This window comes from Mesoplodon densirostris, chromosome 2, assembly GCF_025265405.1.
Source record: "Mesoplodon densirostris isolate mMesDen1 chromosome 2, mMesDen1 primary haplotype, whole genome shotgun sequence".
Taxonomy (NCBI): Eukaryota; Metazoa; Chordata; class Mammalia; order Artiodactyla; family Ziphiidae; genus Mesoplodon; species Mesoplodon densirostris.
The window spans coordinates 84,105,242-84,126,193 of record NC_082662.1 but is presented as its reverse complement, the minus strand read 5'-3'; the positions used below and the strand labels follow the sequence as shown (position 1 = coordinate 84,126,193).

Genomic DNA, 20,952 nt, shown 5'->3' with positions numbered 1-20,952 from the left:
ATATCAGTGAACATTCACTTCTGTTAAACATTTAGAAACAAAATATAACCAGCAAGATGTCTTCATCACTCCCACGTTAGAATCTATAGAATAACTATATATAGAATCTATAGAATAACTCTGATAGCTCATATCCTGATCTAGTTTGATCACCTAAAGGCCTAAGAATCCATATTCATCCATGACTATCAGTGTATTTATAAAATATATTTGTTTTGGGCCTCCCTGGTGGCGCAGTGGTTGGGAGTCCGCCTGCCGATGCAGGGGATGCGGGTTCGTGCCCCGGTCTGGAAGGATCCCATATGCCGCGGAGCGGCTGGGCCCGTGAGCCATGGCCGCTGGGCCTGCGCGTCCGGAGCCTGTGCTCCGCAACGGGAGAGGCCACAACGGTGAGAGGCCCACGTACCGCAAAAAAAAAAAAAAATTAAAAAATATATATATATATTTGTTTTGAATAAAAATGGAATTAAAATGAATAAGGTATATTATTTCTACATCTTTTCTTTCTGTAGCCTGGGGCAAAGCTTTTCAGGGATAAAAGAAAAAAACAGGAAATCCTTTTACATGAACCCTGACACCTTGTATATACGTAAGAAGAAAAGAAATCAAAGTTGAAAAGTCTGAATTTTTTTGAAGTTTGGGGACAGGGTAGATACAGGAAGATATATTGTCTTTCAAGTATAAAGTGTACAAGCTGCTAAACATAGTTTACTTCTTTACAGGATCATTTAAGGTGAACATTCAATAATTATTAATATTTATTTGGGGGACAAGAGGAAAATGAAAGCGAAGTTTTATAAAGATTAATTCAAGTGAACATATTTACAATGGAACTAGAACTCCTTGTCTCCCTGGCTAAATAAAAGCCGTCATCTACTGCACCAGTGTGTATTTTCAGGCAAATACAGAAGCAAAACTCATTAGCTCTTTTAAAAATACACACATTTAATGTTGGTCTGTTTTAATCTAAGTAAAGCAATTCCAAAAATACAAACTGAACATCAGAGCCATGTGAACCACCATGATAAAATAAAACAGACATTCACAATAATTACGTCTAAAGACAGTTCAGCTTAATAAATCATCTTCCAAGTATGCTAAAGAAAGAATTACTAAAAATACTGCTGGTGTTCAGTTAGAATTAAAGGACTTTGGGAAAAATGAAATAATATGATACACGTGGAGTGAATAAGGTTACACGGGATTTACATTTTCCATTACCCCTAGATATAAACAAACATTCAAAATCAACACAAACTCTGTGTGTTATTCAAAATATTGCAGCTGCAGGAAAGGCAACTTTAAATTAATAGCTAGGGGAAAATCAAGTTTTGGTGGAGGTAAACAGAAGTGACAGTTCTTAATTTGCACTTTTGTAAAGCTCATTTATACCTGGCCAACCAGGAACCAAATGCAGGACTACGAAGTTCTCTGCTTCTTTTGGCTATAATGTGACAAGAAAAGGTCATCTTTTGAAGATGTTTAAAGAAATAAAGCAACTTTCTTATAAACAGTCAAATAATCAATCAATGGAATAAATAAGCACTAACCCACATTTTTAACCGCTCTGTAATCACTACACTTTACATATTTTTCATTTCGGTGGCAAATTCTCCAATTTTTAGGCTAAAATCCACCAATCACTTTTAAGAGTAAAATGAATAGCCACCAAAATAAGAATATTCTTCTGTTTACTCTTTGGCTAAAAAAGAAAACAAACAAACAAAACAAAAAGAAACAGAAGACAGCTCTAACACTGGTGCTAAAAGAAACTGTTTTTCTTTTTTTTTTTTTTAACACATGTAAAATAAAGTTATCAATTTAAATCTTGGTACGCTGTATAAAAACAAGAGGTAATGTTGTAATAAAACAGCAGTTGCCTCTGCAGGCAACATACTGTTTGTTAACCCTGTGCAATAAAATACTTTGTTCATACTACACTTATTCAACATGACTAACAGTTACTACAGACATTTCAGGAATCTTCACGGGACTCCTATAGACTTACTGTTAAAACTGAGAGACATTTACAATCATAATGTGCCATGAAAACTTGAAAACGTTACTTCTAGTAGGAGATAATATTCATACTATTTGAATTTGTTTTAGGTACTGAACAGCTGAGTTACAAGGACTGAAAGTGAAAAGCATTCGAAAAAGCCCATGAACACTGTTGTTCACACCCTTCTTCAGAACACACTAAACTTGTCTGACACATTTCTCTTCATACATAGCAAGCAACAGCACCCAATAAAAGCCTGAGAAGAAATGCTGCTGTGTAAATACTGCAACTATTCCTGAAAAAAGAATTATGGGATATATACTCCAAAGCTGCCCATTCCCATAATTTGTATTGCATAGGTCACATAATCAATCACACACATATATATACACACGTGTGTATATATATGCACATGCAAAGAATATATTAAGACGACAATGAAGTCTAGTCACAGAGCAATTTACAGGCTCAATATATTTTTTACACTTTGAAAGAAAATTTCAATATTTTACAGTCTTTTAGTAGGCATTATATACACTGCACTTTATGAATTCTAAAAGGTATTGAAATAAATTTTTTCCAACATTTTGGTAACAAAACAGACAATGTTTCTCCAAATACTTGTGCTATCTATCTACATGATAAGTTTGCTCTGATAACCACTAACCACAAAAACTGACTCAATGGAATAATTAGAAAAATTATCTAACACCATGCATCGGTTTGAATCATTTTTAATATCCTATCCTAGAAACATTCTACAAATCTTAAGATTTAAAAAATTAAGTCTCTGTTCTGATTTTTAAAAGATATCTTTTTATGACAATATCCATAACATTGACAAGTACATGTTAAGGCTAGTATTATCTCCTTATGTGATTTTTTTTTAACCTTTTTTTTTTTTTTTTTTTTTTTTTAAGAAAGATAGTAAAAGCCAGACTCCTTTAGGGCTTTGAACTGTACCTACAGAAAATGAGAGTGCAGTGAACATAATGTTCAGTCCTACAGTCAGGATGCAGTTGCTCCTTCCCATTCCACAAGATACTGCACCTTTCCATCAAGCGTCACCCGACGAGCCAATACTCGGTATTTTTCACCACATGCTATTCTACCTGCAGCACCAAAATAACTGGTAATGGAGTTTTTTAGATGATTTAGTTGTAACTCCTGATCTGCTAAGTTATTCAAAATCTCTGTGTTGAGTTCATCAAATTGGTAATCTTCTTTGCCTTCATCATCCTTTACAATTTCTGAGTTCTGAGTCTGGAGTGCTCTTCTTGGAAGACGACCCCTTCTCCTCCGTAAATGTGGTATTGCAGCAGGCCAAGATCTTCCTGTACGAGTTCTTTTTCTGGAGTCAGATAATCTATAGAACAAAAAAGGCCACAATTGTCTACCCTTGCTGACATAAAAATCAGCCAAATCAAAACAACAAATGCTATATAAAATGGATTATCACTCGCCTTCATTAAATTCAATCACCTTCTTGAGGCTGACCTTTGAAGAGCTTTTCTTCCTTAACTATGTACTATTAAGCTTAAAAGAATCAGAGGAAATTTTTGATTTATGAGGCCAACGAGGCAAATTCTTACCAAGAGGATCTGTAAGTCAGGTCTTGTCAACGTTTTTATCATTAAAAAGAAGACAGTTCATTCATTCATTCATTCAATGCAAGAAACATTTAATAAGCACCTACTACATACAAGACACCTTTCCATGTGCTTAAACAGATGGCAGAACTAGTATAAAGATTCTCTTCGTTACTAATTCTAGGCCTACTGTTAAGTAAGAAATAGCCTAAACTAGATGTCAGGGTACCTTTGGTCTAGCTCAATATGATATCGGCCAAATTTAAATCTCTTGTCCTCTGTGCTCTCTTAAGGGAAGAGATTAAGTGAAGGGGCTGAACTAGACAATCTTTGAGTTCAGAAATATAATGATTTTATAAAACAAAGTCAAAATATAGCACAACAGCTAAATTCAAAGATTTTATAATCATACTGCCAAAGTTAAAATCCCAGCTCTGTATACTTGCTAATAAACATGCCATCTTGGGCTTGTTACAAAAAACTTCTAAGTCTCAGTTGTCTTATCTACAAAATGGGAACAACTCAAAAGATTGTTTTAAGAATTAAATAAGATGATGTACAAAAAAAAACAAGGCATACGTAAGCTTAACACAATGCTTGGCAAGAGGCAAAAAAAAAAAAAGCTCACATTATTATTATTCACAATTCATTTAAAAATGAATTACATTTTAAGCCTTTAAATACTTAGAATTTTATATGATTTACAAGAGCAGTTTTTGAATTGTGAACAAAAATTAAACAAGAGGAAGTATAAAACCTAGAAGCTCACAGCTCTGGCCCCAAGTAAACTAAACTTTTCTTACCTGATACATCAAACTTCAGGAAAAAGTTGCCCTTCTGAAGAGTTAGGTTAAATAAAATATTAGAGGGGAAGTCTACTATTGATAAAAATCCTGAGTTTAAAATTGTTTTATTAATAAAAGGATCTGTGTTCCTGATTCCAACTTATTAAAAAAAATATCCACACTTGTATATTAGAAGCATAAAAAGGTCTCACAGAAAACAGCACACCTATAAACACCAGGATACCTCTTCTCTGTGTACATAGCAAAATTCCTGACAAATGTGAAAATTTTAATGTCTGTGCTCTGAAAAGCAAAAATATTCAGATGAATATTAACAACCTAAGGAATCAACATATAGATTGCGTCTCAAAAGCTGAAAGACAAACTTGTATCACTTTCAATTGCTAAAAATTTATTTAATCACCACTTTACAAAGAAAAAGTTTAGAGGAAAATTAGTCAAGAATAAGAACATAAAATATCTACCCATAATGCCTGGAAATACTAGACGAGGTAGTTTCTTTTGCACTGGAAGCACCCGTGAAATCCACATCTGAGGTATTGGATGAATGTGCAGTTCCCTCAGTTCTCCTGAGACAAAAGAATTTAAATGGTATAACGACTATATTACATAACAGTAGAAATACTAATTTCCCCCCAAAAGAAAATTCCTAAGGTAGGAGAAAATAACTTTCTATTTACCCTATAGAACAAGGTAAATCCAAAGTAGGATTCTCTGTAATTGATTCCTTATCCTGGAAAATAAAAACACACACTCAAAGCATGGTTTCTAAAGTAAAGATATTAGTTTCTAAGTAATTTCAAGCAGACTTCCTCTCTGAGAACATATGCCAATATATCCTCTTACCAAAGGTGTCTCAGCAGTCTTCTGAATCATTTTTCTTGTATATGGGCCAGGTGGACGACCTACAGACTTTTTCTTTCCTTTTTTTTCTATGCCATTGCTTACTTCCCTGAAACATTAAACCATTTATGTATTTAACCTCTGCACAAAGAAAACAAAAAGACAATGGACAATATACACTATCATAGCTCTACTTATGTAATAATTAGATTATACTTATATTTTTACATTAATGGTAATATAAAAACAACAAAGTTAAATCTACAAGTTTAGTCAAGTTCATAGATAATACATTCTAATTTAAATATTTCTTAAGAGATATTTACATACAAAAGGTTTAAGAAAAAAGTTCTCTAATATGATTCTGAAAAATACATACCACCTAAAATTTTTTTAAAAAAACATAAAACGAAACAAAAAAATACTACTATGTTAGATGGAAGATTCAAAAACTCCTTAAAGTTCAATTATTTCATTTAGGTTGTTACTATGTAGGTACCTGGGGGATGTTTCAAGAATTTACTATACTAAAAGTGATTACGAATTTAGTAGTTAACCTCATGGAGCCAGGAAGTATCTATGTTAAAATACAGCAGGTATAAACAGGGACATCCTGTGGGTTCCTAAATGATGCTAATCAGAAAGAGAATGAAGCCCGGGGTGGGTGAATGTAAAGGAAGAAGGAATCCTTCATACTGGGCAGGGGAGTCATTCAAGAACAAAATTAGAAAGATCAAGAAAACCATTTTTGAGATACAAAGGCAAATATCAAGCAATAGGAAGGGGAAAAAAGCAATAGGTCAAGAACATCTCTAATTAATAGAAGGGAAGAATGGCAAATATCAATACACAGAACATCCATTTCATTTATTCAACAAACATCTCCATATAAAGGGGATACTAACAATAGGAATACAAAGACATTCCCTGTGCTAAGGGGTTCACAATATAGTTTGAAGGTGACAAACGTGTATACAAGCAGAATAAAATGGTTTAAGTGCTATAAGAACATTATCCAGGAACATTCAATTTAAAAACAAGGTAAAGGAACAATATTATATAATAGGCTAGAAAGAGGTGACTGGAGAAAACTAAGAAAGACTATCCCTCCACACACCAAACTAAGGCTGAGGAAAATAAAGGTGGAAATACAAGGAAGGAGAACGTAGAGAAGCATAACTAGAACTATAATCAAAAGTTTCAAGGATAAGATGGATGGGGTATATATTTTTTTGTTTTTGTTTTTTGGAAAAATGATCCACATTAACATTTATAAAGGACCCCTGGACTAAAGAAAATACACTTTAGTCCAATTCATACATAGGTCCCAGAAGAAACTGAGAATACCTTTAGAGAAAGTTGAACCATTACCTGGTGGCATCAAACGAAAACCTTATAGCTACCACAGACAAAGAAAGTGTCCTATCAAAATCACGATAGGAATGAGAAAGATTGTGGAAATCTTTTTCTAATTCATAGTATAAGCAACTGTTAGCAAAAGATTAATGATAAAATTTGAAAGTGATAGGAGTAAGTATTCTTTCTTTCAGAAAAAACAAACCCTTAAAGTAGTATCTACTTTATTACCAACTCAAATGGATATAAAGTACTATCAACCCTCTGTAATTACATTTTCTTATTCTCCAAGATGATTATCTCATACCTTGTATTTGCTCCTTAAATTTCCCTCTCAGCTATCTTTCCCTCATCATTTCATTGAGAAAACAGAAGTTACCAAGCAATAACTTTAGTCATCTTCCAAATGCTAAATCTAAAACAGAACCAGCATTTGTACCCACCTTTTCCTTTTTCACCCCATTTCAACAGAAGGGTGTAAGTCCTCCTATCAAAGGCTATGCCCATATTTAGGCTCTAAATCCTGTCCCTTTTGGCTTCTCTAAGACTTTACAATATCTTTAGTTTCCTCCCCCTCTCCTATACCACTCTCTTCTCCACTGACACACAAAAACAAGTTACAATTATCTTCTATCTATTAAAAAGAAATCATTGATTCAGCTTCCATTCCCTTTACAGTAGAGTAAAACTACTTCTGAAAGCTGATGATACATACCCTTTTCCACTTTCTTCCTTCTCTTTCAGAATTTTTAAAGATTCTTTCCTTTTTCCCCCTTTTCCTTTATTATCATCATCATCATCATTTTGAATCCGCCCATGTCCCTTATTGTAGAAAAAGCCCAGTTTTGACACGTAAATTGGGCAGTGCTGGATTCGATCACACTGACCCACTCCCATCTGACTTCTACTTTTACCACTCAAGCAGAATTGTTTTTGTCAAGGTCCCTAATAACAGAATGTTATCTAATCCAATGAACATTCTTCTCTCATCTTAACCTGCCTCTCCACAACAACATTCAGTACTGTTTAATACACCCATATCTTTCTTGAAATACTCTCCTTCACTTGGTTTTCATGACATCAAACTTTCCTGGTTTCCTCCTATTTCACTGATTGTTTTCCGTTAGTCTCCTTCATTTATTTCACTTCTTCCAAAACTCTAAATGATATCAGGACATTATTCTGGGTCACATTCTCTTCTCTTCCCCTCTCTCTCTAGGTAATTTCATCCATTCTCATGGCTTTATAAATCAGCTTCAAAATTTATTATCATGTGTCCTGACCTCTCCTGAGCTCCTGATTTACATACCCAACTGCCTATATCTAACATCATCACCACTTAGATATTCCTCATAAGAATCTCAAACTCAATGAGTATGAAACAGATGAATGTTTTATTCACCTTGCCAAAATCTGTTCTTCCAGATCTTGATAAGTTACCACCATCCACTAGTTGCTCAAGCCAGATATCTGGGCATTGTGTAACTTCATTTCTCCCTTCCTTTCAGAAATTTAATTCATTAGCAAAGCCAGCAAATTCTGCCTCCAGTGGAGATCTTGAATCTATTTTCTGTTTGACTGCTACTACCTACACCTACATAAGCAACCATTATTTATCTCTCACCTAGAAAAGTGAACGAGTCAATTTTTTCTTGTTTCTATTCTTACCTCTACTGATATCTGTTTTCCAAACAGCACCCAAAGAAGTATTTTTAAAGGATAATTCAATCTGCATACATCTTTAAATAGCTTCCCATTATTCTCAGAAAACAACCCCAACTCCTTATGAGACCTACAAAACTCTATATGACCAAGGCCTACCCAACGTTTCTAGCACCTGATGCTATTCTCTAGCCCTCATTCACACCTCAGTAGCCTTCTGTGAGTTCCTAGAACATGCCTCACAGCTTCACACTTACTTTTGCTACCTGAAATATTCTTCCCTTTGTTCTTCACATTGTTAGGTCACTCTCATTCTTAAATACTATCTTAAATAGGCCTCCCTTAAGCCTCCTTCTTAAAGTAGCCCCCTACATCTCTATCCATCCCAGTACAGTCTGAATCTGTTTGCTATTTCCTAAATGGTATTAGCATGATCTGTAATTATTTTACTTGTTTATCACCTTCCTTCCCCACTATAATGTAAACCCCATCAGGGCAGAAAGAAAGTCTCATTTGTTATTATATCTCCAGCACTTAGTAAAGTGCCTGATAAATGGAATGAATGAACAAACGAATGAGAAATGAACAAACAAATGAACAGGCCAGTACTTAAGCTGTTCGCTAACAAAATCAATAGGGCCTATTCATGGAAAGCCTTAGAACTAAACGTAAATAAATAAACATCTAGCATTAACTCTTTGTACCTTGTCCAAGCAAGAAATTATAAACAGGAAAACAAATCAGGGTCACTGCCACTTGTACTTTCAAATATACTAATGAGACTAAATAACACACACTTTTAGTTACAAATAAGCTAATGAGAAAAACTAAGCCACAGATCAACTTTTACCTTGAATCAGATATAGGTTTGGATGCCTTTCTGCCTTTAATTTTAAATTCATGGGAAGTTCCTTCAGGTTCTTTCTCTGCTTTGAAAGCCACATTTGGTGGCACAGGAGGAACACGAATTCGCAACCCAAACAAATGCTTCTTCTTCTTTATTTCTTTCCCAGACATAAACCTAAATTTTTAAAAAAAATTAACTAAAAATTTAAAAACTGAACACATATACATGGCAGACCCTAAGTTATAACTTTAAGATATAAAGCCTTTACACATGAAAGTCCACCCAATACTAGAAAAACTGACTTTTTGCCCCTTGCTTTCTTAGATTCTTATCTGCCCCAGAGCCAGTCCATAGTAGGATATGATGGGGGAGTAGGGAGAGAGGAATAGTATCAGAAGGGAGAAGAACACATGTCTTTTCTTTTTAAAATGTGGCATCTAACTTTTTAAAGTTAGAATGAAGAATAGAGAGTGGTGTCTTTTTAGTTCCAATATGTTTTTCCTTATTTTTAGTGTCATTTGTCAAAAACATCTCAAACAAGGTTTAAGAAAAGAATAATTCTATTTCAAAGTGGATCTGTGAGGAGAGAAACCCTGGCCAGAAAGTAATCGGTGAAAGCATTGGAAAAGAAAATAGGAGACCAATCCTAGAGGCCCAGAAAATAAAAGGAGTGTCTAGTATGTCAGATCTGGAATTGGAAATAACCTGGAGCAGAGAAGTGACATTTCAGTGTGGGCCTGAGTTTCTGAAAAATATGCTCCTTAATCCTTTCCCAAAGTCCTTAGGGTCCTTATTCTAAAACAGCCTCTTAACTCTACTAGAGCATGCCTGGCCATAAAAACCACTACCAAGTGCTTACATTGTTCTTCCACTTTTATATAGGTTTGAGAAAGGGGAGCTCCCATTTCTACCATAACAGGAACAAATGTATTTCAAGCACATTAAGTTGGATTACAGAATTCATTGTTCCATAAAGTATTTTTATGGCACTGTAACTGCTCGTGGCTTTTTGAGCTGGCCTAAAGATCTAGCCACTTGTAATTGTAACATTTTTTAATGAGGAGATGTTGCTAAGTTCAAAAAAAGCAACTTGCTACAAACAAAAATGTTATAATTCAATAGTTGGTTGGAACCAGCATATACATTTAACAAATTATTTCTATTGCATTTTGAAAATATTTTTAAGAGACATAGATATGCTGGTTTAAAAAAAAAAAGAAGGGAAAGATCTATACAAGAATGTATCAGACAATGTAACTTAATTATCAAAAACTTAGATCAAAAACTAATACTATTTATCAAAATACTACTAATTATCAAAAACTAATACTACTATCCTCTAAATGATGGCAATAACTAAACTTAAAAACACAGAAGACCTCAATCATTTTAAAACCCACATTCTCTATACTATATCCCCCTATTTTTTGCATATTCCTACCAGCTAACAAGATTTTATTTTACTTTCGGTAGATTAAATTATAAAAACAAGTCATTATTGAGTATGCTTTTTCAACTGAACTGACCAAATTCCCCTGAGACACTGATAATGCCTCCCATCCACCATTCCCAGAGGACTGATCTTCCCTTCTCCAGCCTTTGAGAATCACTGCTTTACTCTGACTGAAAGAGAAGAGGACATTAAAAGGTTTAAAATGGTATGTACTAACTCTATAATCAATCCCACAATTCTTAATGCCATTATTCCTTATACTTGCTAAGTATCTCCCTCATAGGGATACATAAAATAAATCAACTTACATGGTCTTGTAATCATTTAATGCCTCCAGAACATGCTCATATCTTTCAGATTTTGGTGTGTCTGCCAGCTGTGAAGTATCAAGAAACAATTTAATGCACTAATTTCATCAACTAGTAATACACAGGTGCTAGATAGAGGCAATGCGATACAGAAGAAAAGTGTACTGACTAGTAGTCAGATCTAAATTCTAATTCCAGGTCCTCACTGACCAGCTATGTGACCTAAGGCCATTTAACCTTTCAAGGCTTGTTTTCTCACCTATAAAAAAGGGAGTACAAATCCTTCACTAGTTTCTTTACTAATACTTGTATAGCTCAAATGATATGCCTGCAAGAACTATAAACTGTAAAATACAATAAAAATGGGATTTTATTATTAGCTATCATTAAATTTATTTTAATTCTATAACCTGGGAAAGTAATAATACATTAGAATTACTTTAATATCAACCATAAAAGCTTCTAATAAATATTAACAGGAAAGAATATAAAAAGTAAGGAGAAACATGCCATTTTATTTCCCAATACTTCTAACACAAACCAATAATCTCTATAATTTTAAAAAATAATGTAAATTTGGGGATTTTATTTTCATAACAATTATAGACTTTGGTTAGCCCTAAACCCCAAAATGGCTAATTTTTTTATCATCACATACCATTTTAAAATCTAAACATTCAATTCTAGAAAATATTCTATTTTGTTCCAGAAAGTTTCTTTCAGAGTCATTTCTGCCTTTTCTTCAAAGTTTAAAGACTAGGGCCCAACAGAAAAACAATTAAGTTATAAAAGACCATCCTCAAAGCTACAAAAACTACAACAAACAAACAAAAAACTTCCAAAATATCACCACTGACTTTCAAAATTACTACTAGTAATTTTCTTTACCAGTTGAAACTCCCAAAGCTCAGAACTTCTTCAAGTAAAAAGAACAAACAAATCTGTCAAATAGAATATTAGAAATAGAAGAGACTCATAAAGTCATCTACTTTTATTTTACAGATTAGTCAACAGATGTAAAGGTTAAATTGCTTAAATTCACACTGCTGGTTAGCTAGAGAGCTAGAACATGAACCCAAGTGACAATTAAGTACATTCATTCAACATTCACTGAGAGCCCATTCTCAGTGTATTGGGTACTTTAGGGAAAAAAAAAAAAAAAGAGGAAAAGGCAAAGGAAAGGAAAGGAAGGAAGGAAGCTGGTTTGGTGCTCATTCCTCTTAACCCTACCACACCTTCCTATTGTAATTTGTGAAGTGTCCAGTGATAGAAAATTTCTATTAAAGGAGAAATAATGGACTCAGGTTTTACAGTCGGAAAGAGACGCAAGATGTCCATCTAATTCAAGTTTTCATTAATACTTCAATCCCTTTTATAGTATTGAGTCATGCAACCTTGGTTTAAACGGTACCACTAATGAAACCTAATGAAGGAGCCCATTCCATGGGTGAACAAAACCTTCCTTCCTGGATTCCCTTTTTTATAAGACAGTTTTTCAAATATTTGAAAATAGCTATCATGGCTAAGTATAAGATTAGATTAAAAATTTTAAGCAGCCCCATCACGTGATTATTTCATATTAAGCTTGGCTAAATAATTCCATCCTCTTCCTGGTCCCCCACTGCCACCTCAACTCTAAAATCTTATTAGACAAACTGCTATCAAGCCAAGTATCCCCCATCATACGCTGCTTCTTCCATACTGTTGTTTGCATATTTAAGCCTAAAAGCAAAATTTAACAACTGTTGTTAATTTGATTTTGTTTTCAGCTCAGTGTTTGAGATGGTCTTTTCTCTTGATTCTGTCATCCTTCTTGAAGACAGAGAAAAAAACAGAACCCTGTGGCTCTCCATTAGAATCTCCCTCAAGAATATTTCCAAGCCATTGACTGCTTTTGTTATTACTCAATTAGTTACAAATCCTTTTAATTTTTATTTTAACTAGTTCACATTTCGATATCTTATGTGAAACTAAGTTATACTATGTCTACACCATGTGCATTAGCATTTGACGTAACAATGTTGCTAATCATATCAAAAAAGAAACCAGGGTATTTAACATGGTTTATTCTAATAAATTAATGGCATTTTTTTCTTATTGCCTTTTTTTTTTTTTTTGCGGTACGCGGGCCTCTCACTGTTGTGGCCTCTCCCGTTGCGGAGCACAGGCTCCGGACGCGCAGGCTCAGCGGCCATGGCTCACGGGCCTAGCTGCTCCGCGGCATGTGGGATCTTCCCGGACCGGGGCACGAACCCGTGTCCCCTGCATCGGCAGGCAGACTCTCAACCACTGCGCCACCAGGGAAGCCCCCTTATTGCTTTTTAAATCTTCACAAGCCATATGTATGAAAAATCTGCTCTATAATTTTGCTGACACTCAACAACAGTTTCTAATTTCTCAAATCTACTCCTTTTTACTTTTTGAAAATCACAATGAACTCTCTTTTTTCTTTTGGTACTTATTCTCTGTGGGTTCCCAGAAATTTTATCTGTAAGTTGCTTCCACACTCCAGGACTGCTCTGCATAGGACTGTTTATTTCAACTCACATAATGCGGTCAAGGGTTCCCTTTCTGTATTTTGAAAACGAAGAGTGCAAATATTATAATGTAAATCAAATAAGCTGTATTAGAAGAGCATCATGTTCTAGATCTTCCATCTGACCATGAGGTTTATAATATGTATCTTCAACAGAATAATCATTTTTGTTCCTCCCTCTACAGACACTAATCTCACACTATGTTTTCACTTTCAGGGTTGGATATTTCTGTACAGATATACACGCTATTATGTACAGTTAAAATTCTTCCCTTCAATAAAATACATGCCTCAATTACCAATATTTAATTCCGCACCACCGAGGCTTAAGTATGCCAAACAGCTTCAGTAATTTGTTTACCAACATATACACTGCATGCTAATATACAACGCAAGGCCCCAAGTACTGCTTTTAACTAGATTTCTTATAATTTTCACTTAAAAGTATTACATCGCCTCTACTATACTACATTTTCTCTAGCCAAAACATTGTTTCTGCCATAGTATTTCAATTGAATTTAATCTATGCTTTTCTCCCTACATCCTTCAAGTGAGGCCGCACTCAACACACTGCTCTCCTATCAACCTTTAGGTGTTTAAAATTTAAGACCACAGTTAATAGAAAAGTGGGTTGTCCTTACAGAACTGAAATTTCAAATCACATTAGGAAGCAAAGACAAATGATAACAGGCAGATTCTAAAAAGTATTAATATCTCATTGTAACTCCCAAAAGCAATCTGATACAACCTCATTCTAAACACCTTATTGTATATAAAAACCTTAAGCAACTTTTATTTGGGGTGTCAAATGTTATATTACATATTTTTACTATCTCAAAGAAAATAATTCAAAACACAGCAGTTTCTCAAATAGCTATACTCAATCTATATGATAATCATTAAGGCACCAAGTCTCAAAGATATTTAACAAGATCACATAAGGAAATGATATAAAATAATCACTGTATTCTAATATGTTCTAACAATCCTAAAATAATCAAGAAAGAACAAAATATATGATATATAAATGTTAAATTTGCCTTTCAGTATGTAAGGATATAAAGTTGACCCCTGAACAACAGGGGTTTGAACTGCATTACTCCACTTATGTATGGATTTTTTTTCACTAAATACATACTACAGTACTATACCGAGGTTGGTTGAATCTGCAGGTGCAGAACTGCAGACAGGGCAGGGCGCAGAGGGTCAGTGCCCCTAACCCCGTGTTCTTCAAGAGTCAACCATACTCTCTAAAATGTACTCTCTAAAATATACTAAAATTCTAGAGCAAACGTCTTTGTCATATAATCTATAGTATGTATAGTAAGAACTGATGTTCAAAATGACTTGAGTGTTCTAAGGTACTCAATTAACCAATACAAGCATACATCCTTTCATTTACCCTCACTTTATTGTGCATCACAGATACTGTGTTTTTTACAAATTGAAGGTTTGTGGCAACGCTGCCTCAAGCAAGTCTATCAGCTCCATTTTTGAAACAGCATTATTTTTAAATTAAGGTATGTACATTGCTTTTTAAAGACATAATGCTGTTGTGCACAACAATGTAGTACAACTTTTATAAGCACTGGGAAACCAAAAAATTCGTGATTCTCTTCACTGTGATATTTGTTTTATCGCAGCAGCCTGGAACTGAAACCACAATATCTCTGAGGTATGCCTGTAATATACTTAGCATACAGCAATTCTCATGTTTTGAAAGTACAGTTGGCCCTGGGTTCCAACTGCAGAAAATCAATCAGATACTAAGGGTCAACTGTACTACATCATTTTATATAAGGGACTTGAGCATCCTCAGATTTTGGTATCTGAAGGGAGTCCTGGAACCAATTCCCTATGGAAATCAAGGGATAACTGTAATTAATGTCATTTTATAAAAAGATGTTGAATATAAATATAAACAAAAAGAAAATTTTATTAACCTAATTTTGAGTTAGTGACAAAATTCAATTTGCAATTCAATTTCAGGTAATCGAAGATTTACTACTTTAATAATTTGGAATAATAAATTATTTGTATTATCTTTGTTTCTATTACCACAAACATTTAGAAGTAAACTAAATGAAAACACTGAATAAATATTACTGACACATTTTATGGTCTCTTTATCATTAAAATCTCACTCTAAAAACCAATTACAATATTAACATGAAAATATTAATAGAGGATTAAAACCTGAGCTTCCATCTGTAAATAACTAGTCTGAGGATGGGATGACTAACCTAAGACGTCTGAAATATTTTCTTTTTTTTAATGCAGAGAAAGAGCAAAGAGAAGTGGCTAGAAAGTCACTTGTTCTGATAATAAATTTTATGGCTCCCAAAAATGAAAACACTCCTCAGAAAAGTAAAACTTTTCTGTTGTAAAGTTATATTAGATTGTAATCATATTTTTCTTAATTTTTAAACAAAAGAGATATATTTTTCTATTTTGGCAAAGAATAAGAAATTGAAATTTCTTACGTGCTAAGACATTATCTCATAGGTTACAGAAAATAAAACATGTACCTATTGCTGAAATAAACTTTTTCTGACATGCATCAGAAGTTCAGTTGGAACTGAGATACCTGAAATTCATAAACTGAAGTCATTTCTTTAAAAACATCTAATTATGGTTTTTATTATTTTCTATTTTCAGCCTCTTCAATAGAATCTAAATTACATTTTTATTTTAATAAAAAATGATAGCATTTGAAATAAATAAAACAACTTGAGTTTGTTTGTTTGATTTTTTTCATGTGGACCACTTTTTTAAAGTCTTTATTAAATGTTAGAACATTGCTTCTGTTTTTTTATGTTTTGGTTTTTTGGCCGCAAGGCATGTGGGATCTTAGCTCCCCCACCAGGGATTGAACCCACACTCCCTGCATTGGAAAGCGAAGTCTTAACCACTGGACCACCAGGAAAGTCCCAAAACTTGAGTTTTTATATGCATGCCCGCTATCTATGTGAAGTAACCAATGCAGAATTTAATCATGTAAAACATAAAGTGTACTAAAAGGAATATAGATGTATCTGCATATGAAGTGCTGAAAGAACCATAGCTAGAAAGAAAGCATTTCAAATTAATGTATTAGAACATTAAATATTAAGATGACTATAAAGAACACTATACTTAACAATGCCTTACACACTTTTTTCTCCCATTACTAATCAGTTTATTAAAATTTATCAAATTTACAAGTCACTTTCTCTCAAAAGTCATCTGAAAAAAGCTTAACAGAAAACTTAATGAGTATTATATTCCAATTTCTAACACTCAAAACATCTTAGCTCAATTGATTTTAATATCTTTGATTTTAAAACCTAAGTATTCCACAGGAATTTATTTTATGCAACTGATCTACCACTAACTTTTAAATAAATGTGTATTATGCACTCCTTGATGCCCCATAAAACCCCCAGAACAACAAAAACTTGATATCTGGGCCTCCCTGGTGGCGCAGTGGTTAAGAGTCCGCCTGCCGATGCAGGGGATATGGGTTCGTGCCCCGGTCTGGGAGGATCCCATATGCCGCGGAGCGGCTGGGCCCGTGAGCCATGGCCGCTGGGCCTGCGCATCCGGAGCCTGTGCTCCGCAACGGGAGAGGCCACAACAGTGAGAGGCCCGCATACCGCAAAAAGAAAAAAAAAAAAGAAAAAAAAAAAAAAAACTTGATATCTTACTTGATGTGAACCTTATAAACTGCCTCACGTCTAAAAGCTACAAATGCAGAAACTCTTCCTAAATTTCAAATCAGTTTAGTTTTTACCTCAAAAAGTAATGCATGACTAATTCCACATATTATAAAACAAAAAATTTAATGTCCGTATTTTAATATTTAATATCTGTATTTTAATAATTCTAAATAAATGCTAAAAACAAGGTAAATATTAAAGTTACTCTAGTTATTTTCTTCTTTGTGCTATTCTGTAGTTTCAAAATCTTCAATGAATATGCATTAATTTTTATATTGCTTTTTCAAAAAAAGACTCTTTGTAAACCAGCATGAGTGGTTACACTTTGCAAACAAAAAGCAAATGAGATGTCAGAATGAGGGGGATAATCTCCAACTCAGGTAGCTTCGCTCTCTAACTTAGCTAACACTATTACCGGGTCTCACTATTCCTGGAAGTTAAAGATATATAAGGGAGTATCAACAAGAGAGGAAAGAAGAGTGTTGGTTATATCTCTAAGTTTGTTTTATTTATTTATTTATTTTTGGCTGCATTGGGTCTTGGTTGTTGGGCATGAGCTTTTCTCTAGTTGTGGCTAGCTGGGGCTACTCTTTGTTGCAGTGCGTGGGCTTCTCATTGTGGTGGTTTCTCTTGTTGCAGAGCATGAGCTCTAGGTGCATGGGCTTCAGCAGTCGCGGCACGCGGGCTCAGTAGTTGTGACTCATGGGCTCTAGAGCGCAGGCTCAGTAGTTGCTCCACGGCATGTGGGATCTTCCCAGACGAGGGATTGAACCCATGTTCCCTGCATTGGCAGGCGGATTCTTAACCACTGCGCCACCAGGGAAGTCCCCATCTCTAAGTTTAGAGTAAACTTAGAAGAAAAGGAGGAGGAATCATAAGTAAGATACCCAATAATAAGGATTTCTCCCTCCCTTCTATCTTTAACTACAGTGATTTTCACTTCAGAAAATGGAAGAATCAAGTAATTTACTTCCTCCTACATTTTTCCTCAAGTCAAGAGGCAACAAACATGAGAATGAAGAATGAGGGCTATAGCCTCACCAAAGATATTTCTCCCTAACTAAACATAAAATGCTACTTTAGATGTATGGCTTATACACGTGCGATAGTTGCTTTTAACAAAACAAAAAAGACGTTAAGTAGCTAATGAAGTTAGCTCTAAGACCACCTACCTCTCCAGGGTGCAATCTATCCCAGTTTTCATTAATGTATGTCATAAGCTCAAGTTCAGAATCAAAGTATTTCTTCTTGTGAATAACACTTAGGTTGTAAAGGCATAGGTGTGCTATATCTACCCTGGAATCCAAAAATAATCAAAATATATGAAAACAATGTTTTTGGTTATTGTTTAAAAATCACACAATATTTTTATAAAACTAGCAATTAAAAAATCCGAAGTCAAGTATTTAGGTGAACAGAGGGTTAATATCACAAGTCATATTCACAATAAGTCATTACATATGAAAATAAATGAAAAACATTAACTAAACATTTAATTTATCCTGAATAGTAAAAATTAAAAGATATTTGATTTCTTGAAATACATTCAAAGAGGACCTGATGCTAAGAAAAAATAACTTATGATCTAAAATTTCATGTTTTCACTACTACATAAGCTACAAAATGGATCACACTTTAACAGACTTTATCTGATTCATGAATTAAATCTCATCTTTTCCTAAAATATGTCAAATATTTGACAAAAATTTCTAAGCACTTACTATAAACATTTTCAGTAAATCTCCAAAATTCATCGTACTTCCCATGCCCGAGGATTACTTAACTGAGGCAGAAATTGGCATATTTGTTATAAGATGTTTCTCTGTTCTACTGATGCTATTCTGAAGGCCCAAAAGAACTAGAAACATGAATAAGAATTTTGAAGATCTAAAAGATATTTGAAAGTTACTTTTTATGCCATTAGAAACTGAATGGCCTTATTACTTCAGCAATAAAACTAGATAATCTTTGGGGAAGATGACATCAGGCTTGAGGATAAATACAGGAAAAGAAATAAAGCCAGGCATAAAGAAGAACCAATTTTTATGTAAGCTAAGTAAAGGTATATAGAAAGTTTCATCCTGTAGATTTAAAAATATGGCTCTTTTTTGTTCCTTAACAGAAATGTCCATACTTACCATTGTAATGGTAGACGTTTGAGGTATTCTGGTCCAGAACTGCAGACAGAGCAAATAAATGTATAAAACCTAAGGAAAAAAGAAAAGTTATATACTGAGTAATCAAGAGTACATATAAATTATTTAACAATTAAAATTAATATTCAGCAAGTGCAAATCCTACAATTGACATAAGGACTGATACACAAAGCAAAATATAATTTGAATCATGACACTGTGCTTTAAAGAGTTTCTTTTCCAGTAATGACAAATAATAAAATAGTTTGTATATGGGGGAAAGGGGCAATTTTTTTTTAACCATTAGAGACCTTCAGAGTTCACATACAGATTGATATACAGGCATAGTTTACTAATGGCTTGTGTGTAAGGGGAATTGTGATGGCTACTCCCATACACATTGTCACTTTTCAATGCTCAAAACAACATGGTAGAAAAAGCCCAGGAGACAAGCTGACCTTCCTAAGGTCAGAAAGACAATAAATCACATAAGCTAAGATTTAAACCCAGAGGTTTTTTTTGTTTTTTTTGTTTGTTTGTTTGTTTTGCGGTACACGGGCCTCTCACCGCTGCGGCCTCTTCCGTCGCAGAGCACCGGCTCCGGACGCGCAGGCCCAGCCACTCCGCGGCACACGGGATCCTCCCGGACCGGGGCACGAACCCACGCCCCCTGCATCGGCAGGGAGACTCCCAACCACTGTGCCACCAGGGAAGCCCAAACCCAGAGTTTTTGATGTTACATTTAGTGCTCTAATTTTTCTTCTAGAGCTCTCTCTGCTATTTCATGCTCTCTTAATCCAAAAAGACATTAGGTCTGTCTTTGAGGTTCTCTGGATCCCCTTGAGGTTCTTTAAAAGAAGGTACCAATGAGAATAGTTTAGAGTACTGCGGGGCAATAGGTGCAAATATATTCACTGGTCAAATACTTAAAAGCTTTCTGCAATATCCAAAAGCACAAAAATTATGTTTTTTTAAATTATATATAATTTAAGTATATTAAACAATATATTCCCCCTAAGGTGAACCTTTTACAAATCACCATTAAAACTACTTTTAGGGGCCTCCCTGGTGGCGCAGTGGTTAAGAGTCCGCCTGCCGATGCAGGGGATACGGGTTCGTGCCCCGGTCTGGGAGGATCCCATATGCCGCGGAGCGGCTGGGCCCGTGAGCCATGGCCGCTGGGCCTGCGCATCCGGAGCCTGTGCTCCGCAACGGGAGAGGCCACAACAGTGAGAGGCCCGCATACCGCAAAAAGAAAAAAAAAAAAACAAAAAACTACTTTCAGAAATGTGAAAATGAAAAAACATAAATACAATTTTAAAAAGCTAAAAAAAGATCAGTCAAATGCCCTTCTCTCACCTGTCTCCAAATAGCATTGGCTTTTGAAGGCATTGCACACAAGCTTCATGAAACCACTGTTTACATTTGCAGCACTGTAGCATCTTTAAATACCAGCTATAAGAAAAAATTTAAGATTAAAATTACTACCTTTCATGAGGTAAAGTTTTAAAAAAATGACAAAAGTGACATACAGAATATAGTTCTGATCACAGTATCATATTTCTGGTATATTTAGTGTTAAACTTTTTCTTCCCAAAAAGGTTATTAATATTGACCATTTCATTCCTCCTCTCTTTTATTGATGAGAATTTATAAGCTCTTGAAAGCTACATCTACTATTTCTAGTCAATAAGTGCCTGGGTCCTAAATTAGTAAA

General features: G+C 34.5%; 1 protein-coding gene across 3 annotated transcripts in view; it reads right to left on the bottom strand.

The window, feature by feature from the left end:
• Nucleotides 1-803: 803 nt before the first annotated feature.
• The window catches only part of MTF2 (metal response element binding transcription factor 2), an 82,901-nt gene continuing 62,752 nt past the window's right edge, over nt 804-20,952 (bottom strand). For all 3 annotated transcript variants that reach the window (XM_060090131.1, XM_060090130.1, XM_060090132.1), the window contains exons 7-15: nt 20,595-20,690; nt 19,239-19,307; nt 18,273-18,396; nt 10,867-10,934; nt 9,109-9,279; nt 5,244-5,349; nt 5,078-5,130; nt 4,862-4,966; nt 804-3,368 (exon numbers count right to left, since the gene is read on the bottom strand). In XM_060090131.1, the coding sequence (XP_059946114.1) occupies nt 3,011-3,368; nt 4,862-4,966; nt 5,078-5,130; nt 5,244-5,349; nt 9,109-9,279; nt 10,867-10,934; nt 18,273-18,396; nt 19,239-19,307; nt 20,595-20,690 (1,150 nt within the window). In that variant the 3' untranslated portion in view covers nt 804-3,010. The remainder of the gene's footprint in view (nt 3,369-4,861; nt 4,967-5,077; nt 5,131-5,243; nt 5,350-9,108; nt 9,280-10,866; nt 10,935-18,272; nt 18,397-19,238; nt 19,308-20,594; nt 20,691-20,952) is intronic.